The 6,623-nt window shown below is 36.6% G+C and overlaps 1 protein-coding gene across 1 annotated transcript; it reads left to right on the forward strand.

The window, feature by feature from the left end:
- Positions 1-800: 800 nt before the first annotated feature.
- On the forward strand, positions 801-3,793 carry LOC18099341 (pentatricopeptide repeat-containing protein At4g21065). Its single transcript, XM_006383213.3, has 2 exons — positions 801-1,027; positions 1,337-3,793. Exons 1-2 carry the CDS (start codon positions 944-946, stop codon positions 3,542-3,544), a joined length of 2,292 nt encoding a protein of 763 aa, XP_006383275.2. The 5' UTR covers positions 801-943; the 3' UTR covers positions 3,545-3,793.
- The last annotated feature ends 2,830 nt before the right edge of the window (positions 3,794-6,623 follow it).

Here is a 6,623-nt window from a genome sequence, read left to right on the forward strand (position 1 = left end):
AAATTGTGGTGTATTGTGTAGTGAGATGATGATTGAATAAGATATGGGTTATATATGTAAGCTAGTAGTGGCAAAAAAATTAGGGAGAAACATAATCCCAAACAATTAATTAAAAAAAATTATCTAAAATTATAAAGCCCTAAAAAAAGTTAATCAAGACCCTAGATGAAAAGCAAAACAATATTATAAGAATCCAACCCAACCTTGAGCATACTAAATAAAACACAATTTAACACAACAAAGACCATAGAGCTATGGGCGGCAGAGAATTGAGAGAGGATGTGAGCTGGGGGTGGGACTAGAGGTGAGGAGTCATGCAGCTACGTTAGTGAGGTACTGATTTAGGGCTTAAGAAAAATTTTGCTTTTGTTTTTTTTTATTGGTTGGTTTTTTTTTAATACATACAAGTTATAGAGATGACAATGCATACTAAATCAGGCCCAGATAAAGAAGTGAAATAAAAATTAGAAGTCCAAGCTCAGCTCCGATTTGTTGAATTTTGTTTTATAAAGTGAAAGTGTAATTTTTTTAATGGAGATTAAATCACTCTTTTATTTCAAACCAATTAAAAATAGATTCTTCATTCAACCACCGGGAAAAAATCTTGAAGGGTGGTGTCAAAACTGGCAAAGGTTTTTCTTTTTTCTTAAAAAAAAATTGTAGAGGAGGAGGAGGAGGAGGTATTATTATTTATTGCATGTATTTATTTTTTAAATTTTATTTTATTAGCCACTATTTACCGGTAGAAAGTTAGAAGTGGTTAAACAACAAATGAAAGAATGGAGAGGGACTTTAGTTGCAGCCACTCTCTCTTCCCTCCACAATTCTATTCTATCCAGTCCGCCCAAGTTACTATAGATAAAAGAAAAAGGAAAAAAAAAAAAAAAGGAAAGATTAAGGCCAACAATAACAGTCTTGTTCATCCATTCCCTTTTCTCCTTCCATGGCTTCTTTGCCCTCTGTTGCTATCACTGGCACTCTCAGGCTTGGAACTGAACTCAAAAGGCACCCCTCTGCCACCGAAAAGGTACTGCTGTAACTCTTTTCTTTTCTTTATATATTTTAAATTCTCTCTTCCTTACACATAGCCGTATTGATTTGTTGAAGATCATGTATGTATCAAACAACATCTTTCTGGTGTCTTTGCTTTACTGTTGTCTGTTAGTGGATGGAAATGATAATTTTACTTGCTTTTTGTTAAGTGCTAAATAAATATTAGTCTTTCGTTCCAAATGCATTAAAAAGGTTGTTTTGATGTGTTTTAATTATTAGCCATATACTTAGCGTTTCCTATTCTCGCTCTTTGCTGACACTCGACTGCATCTGTAAATCTCAGACTTCTAACATTTCGTATCAGAGGAGTTCTATAAATACCCAATCGGATGCAAATCTTGAACCATTCAAACCTCTGGAGTTTCACGAAGCGCTTTCATTGATAAAAGAGGGCGAACAAGTTGAGTCCTCTTATTATGTTCCTCTTTTGCAACATTGCATAGACAAGGTTTCGGTCCCAGAGACTGAAATGGTTCATGCTCACGTGATAAAGACTGGAACCCATGAAGAGTTTTTTGTGATGTCATTTCTAGTCAATGTTTATGCAAAATGCGGGGTTATGGTAAATGCTAGAAAAGTTTTTGATAATTTGCCTAGAAGAAATGTAGTCGTGTGGACAACTTTGATGACAGGTTATGTTCAAAATTCACAACCTGAGGTAGCTGTTGAGGTTTTTGGAGACATGTTAGAATCTGGGTCATTTCCTTCAAATTTCACTCTGTCAATTGCTTTGAATGCTTGTTCTTCTCTGGAGTCTATCACATTGGGGAAACAGTTCCATGCCTTCATTATTAAGTACCGGATCAGTCACGACTCCAGTATTGGAAATGCTCTCTGTAGTTTGTACTCGAAATTTGGCAGCTTGGACTCTTCGGTTAAAGCTTTTCGTGAGACTGGAGAAAAGGATGTAATTTCCTGGACGACGATTATATCTGCTTGTGGTGACAATGGCAGAGCAGGAATGGGTTTAAGACTTTTCATTGAAATGCTTTTTGAGAATGTTGAGCCTAATGACTTCACACTAACAAGCGTGTTGAGCTTGTGCAGCACAATACAGTCTTCGGATCTGGGGATGCAGGTTCACTCATTGAGCACTAAACTTGGCCATGAATCAAACCTGCGCATCACAAATTCTCTTGTTTACTTGTACCTTAAATGTGGATGCATTGATGAGGCGAAGAATTTGTTTAATAGAATGGAATATAAGAACTTGATTACGTGGAATGCAATGATTGCAGGTCATGCTCAAGCAATGGATCTTGCGAAAGACAATTTTTCAGCACAGCAAACTGGAACTGAGGCACTCGGCATGTATTTGAAGTTGAATCGCTCTGGCAGGAAACCTGATCTATTCACCTTGTCAAGTATCCTAACTGTATGCAGTAGGCTGGCAGCCTTAGAGCAGGGGGAACAAATACATGCCCAGACTATTAAATCAGGGTTTTTATCAGATGTAGTTGTTGGAACTGCACTTGTGGATATGTACGACAAGTGTGGAAGTATTGAGAGGGCAAGAAAAGCTTTTCTGGATATGTCTACAAGAACATTGATATCTTGGACCAGCATGATTACAAGTTTTGCACGGCATGGCCAGTCTCAGCATGCACTGCAGCTTTTTGAAGACATGAGGCTAGCTGGATTCAGGCCAAACCAGATCACTTTTGTGGGCGTTCTGGCTGCATGTAGCCATGCTGGAATGGTCGATGAAGCACTTGAGTATTTTGAAATAATGCAAAAGGAATACAAAATTAAGCCAGTAATGGACCATTATGGATGCTTGGTTGACATGTTTGTGAGGCTAGGTAGACTAGATGAAGCTTTTGATGTCATCAAGAGAATGGATGTAGAACCAAACGAGTTTATATGGTTGCTCTTGATTGCTGGGTGTAGAAATCATGGGAATGAAGAACTAGGGTTTTATGCTGCTGAACAGTTACTCAAACTCAAGCCCAGAAGCACTGAGACTTATGTCGTGTTGTTAAATATGTACATCTCTGCAGAGAGGTGGGAGGATGTTTCTATGGTGAGAAGATTGATGAAAGAGGAGAAAGTCGGAAAGTTAAAGGACTGGAGTAGGATCAGCATTAAGGGAGAGGTTCATTCATTCAAAACAAATAACCGGTTGCATAACCATAATGCAGAGCTGCATACACTATTGAATGATTTGGTTGACAGAGCAAAGAGTCTCGGGTACGAGCAGTTAGAGAATATGGAGGTAATTGATGATGAGGAAGAGGAAGCCGAAGAGAAGGCATTCTCTTCTGCTGTTTACCACAGTGAGAAGTTGGCAGTAACATTTGGGTTATTGAATACGCCCATTGGTGCACCAATTAGGGTCATCAAGAGTGTCACTATGTGCAAGGATTGCCATGATTTTATGAAGGTTGTCTCATCACAGACCACCAGACATATCATCATTAAAGATGGGAAGCGGCTTCATAAGTTTGTTAATGGACAATGTTCATGTGCAGATTCCCATGGTCTTCTTTGACATCTCCATTTGACTTAGTGGGATTAACTCTATTTTTTTTTCTTCGGCTGTTTGGAATTTCATGAAAATTCATTTCATCTGATATTTTCGAGAGCTCTTGTTGTAAAACAGAAATGCGAGAACATTTGATTCGTGACAAATGTAGGGCCATTTTTTCATTCACCAAGACAGATACAATTTTTTTTTATTATGCCATGGTATGTATTAAGGTATACCAAATATATGTATATATAGATATGTTACATGTTATGACTACAAAACACAGCATTGCCATGGTGGACCTTGCGTGAACAAAGCTTTACTCATTAGATCATAATAATAATGAAAAAATAAATAAAAAATCCAAGCTTATATTTTCTATCCTTCTGGAACATAGGAGAGGCTGAGGTGTTAGATGACATCAAAGGAAGGGTTATGTAAGCTACAACTGCATGACCTCGGGTGCAACCATGCATAAACAGCAGTCTGCATCAAAATACTATCCAGGAAATGAGATCAGCGTTTTTGCTCTTTGACGTGGTGATTGTAGATTTGCTTGATTCATCGGGTGGTTTCGAGATGATATCCGTCAAGATTGCTACAGAAGTTCTTGTAGAACTGCATAAAGAAAAGCACATCCTTCTATACAAAGAAACAGTTTTAAAGGAAGAGACTAAGTTATCTTAAGAATGATATGCAACTACTGAGTACCAGCCCTGCAGCAAACACATACAAACACAAACTGGATAGCCTCAACAACTGACCTTGAGGTATTCAGCTGTATCTCCAGTAGCTCTCTGAATATCTACCATTAAAAAGGTTGGAGCAACTTCACATACCTGCAACCAGAAAATTAACAATAATAATTGTGATTAGTAGTCAGTAGACTGAGGAATGAAAGCACCTGAAAATGTATGGTGGAATTGGAGCTGAGAAATGACCAGCCTTGATGTGTATCAGCCCATCAACCCCAAGAATCCAATTCATATTTCAAATGAGCTCTTCATCATGTCTAAAGCGAAGGTATTGAAAAAAACATTGAATTGACTGATTATGAATTGACTGATTATCAAGAGGAGATTTTAATACATTTAATCCATAGGTAAGAGGAGCTCAATCCACCTTTATTTGGGCAATGAAGTTTCGACAACAAGACTATCAATTTTGTATCAGTTCCAGCCAGTCTTGTTGTGTGATGTTTCCAAGTGTTTTGTGGAGTCCTAACTAGTATTGGATTTTCTATTATATGTGGGAACATTGATTATTTTCTTTAAATACTAGAATTTATTATTTTTATTTTATTTCCTTGTTAGACGAGGAGAAAACACAGTAGAGAAAGCAAAGGAATCTAAGCTGACTTAGAAAACACATGGTCAATACAATCTCCTTATTATGTTTCCTAATATTGGAAGGATAATAAGTGATGGCAAAGAGGATCATTAAAGAGAGCATCCTTTTCCTTTCAAAAGAAGGATAAATACAAGGTTGAGATCAAAATCTTATTCTAACTTGGAAATCAAATGGGTGGCAACTTCTCTTTTAGTTTCTAAAATTGTTGGGCAACATTATAGGCTATAAATAAATTTTGTATCAGACTTACAATGTTTTTTCTTCTTCTTCTCTTCTCACGACAAATAAAGACTTAGGACTTATTGGTTTTATTTTTTTTTTATTTTGTTAGTTATAACTTAAGACTTGTTTGGACTTAATTAATACTTTGTTTTCAGTTAGGATCCAAGGCTTGTTTGGACTTAATTAATACTTTGTTTTCAGTTAGGATCCAAGGCTTGTTTGGATCAGGGTTACCTTACTAATATGTTTTGAGTCAATTTTTGTATGTGGGTCAATTCAGCTCACAAAGGTAGTAGATCTATTAGGATTAATTTTTCAGAACTATGTAAACACATGTAAGTCTAAATTTCAGCAACAATTAATGAATAATACTTCTAAACTTTTCATTTTTAACGTGTGTGAGAGTTTCATGTATTTTTTGGTTCTTGAATGAACTGAATCTGACTTATTAAAGATTAATTAGTTTCGTGGTGTCATTTGACTTCATTACAATAGTTTCTTGGGGCAGGTTTTTATTGTATCACACTCTTATCAAACCTTTTTTTTTTTAAAAAAATAGTAAGTATATTAACCAAAAAAAAAAACAAAACAACAACAAAATGCAAGGCCCACCAAAATAAGTCTAAGAGGACAATCCCTCTAAGCCTAGTCATCAAAACCAATTAAAACCAAGTTAGAGAAACAAATACAAAGAAACTGGAGCATACCCTATGGAAATGCTAAAATGACATACCCTCAACACTAAAACAAGAGAAATAATCTAAAGTAAAAAATGTTGTTAGTAAACCCTCCACATAATATGAAGCTTTCTATTAGTATGCGAAGAGGCCATATTATGACAGATGTTAACTTTTGTAACTATACACTGAACAATATCACTATAAACAACCGAGTCATTACGAGGAGCCTCTCCATATAGCCTATCATTCCTCTCCTTCCAGATGTGGTAAACTGTAGTAGCTGACATCAATCTAATAACCAAAAATTAAAGAGAATTACATCTACCTAAGACAAAAGGCCATACAACGGTACTAGCCCAAGGACAATAATTGAAAGGAATGAGGCATTTAGAGCACAAGTCATACCAAATGCGCTGAGAGAAGGGGCAATCAAAAAATAAGTGATCAACATCTTTACCGCCACCCCCACACAAGAAACACCTATTGGTCTGAACGAGACTATAAAACATGAGCTTATCCTAAGTCGAAAGGTGTCCCAAATTGCAAGCCATAATATGAAAGAGAAACAAGGAACAACATGTTTATGCCATACAAGTCTCCACCACTCCACTTTATACAGAACAAGGCGGTCGCATTCCAAGCATAACAAATGGAGAAAATACTTGTAAGAGCATCCTTCCAGAAACAATATCACGCCTCCTATCATCAAGAAGAAAAGAAACTAGGGTACACCTAGCAAGCTCAATCCACCCAAGAGATCTAGCAAGAGGCCACCTCCACTCTTGAGTGTCTATAATACAACTCACCCTAGCATCTCTACCCAAACCAGAATCAATAATAATCCTTTC

The sequence above is a fragment of the Populus trichocarpa genome, chromosome 5, assembly GCF_000002775.5.
Source record: "Populus trichocarpa isolate Nisqually-1 chromosome 5, P.trichocarpa_v4.1, whole genome shotgun sequence".
NCBI classification, from domain to species: domain Eukaryota; kingdom Viridiplantae; phylum Streptophyta; class Magnoliopsida; order Malpighiales; family Salicaceae; genus Populus; species Populus trichocarpa.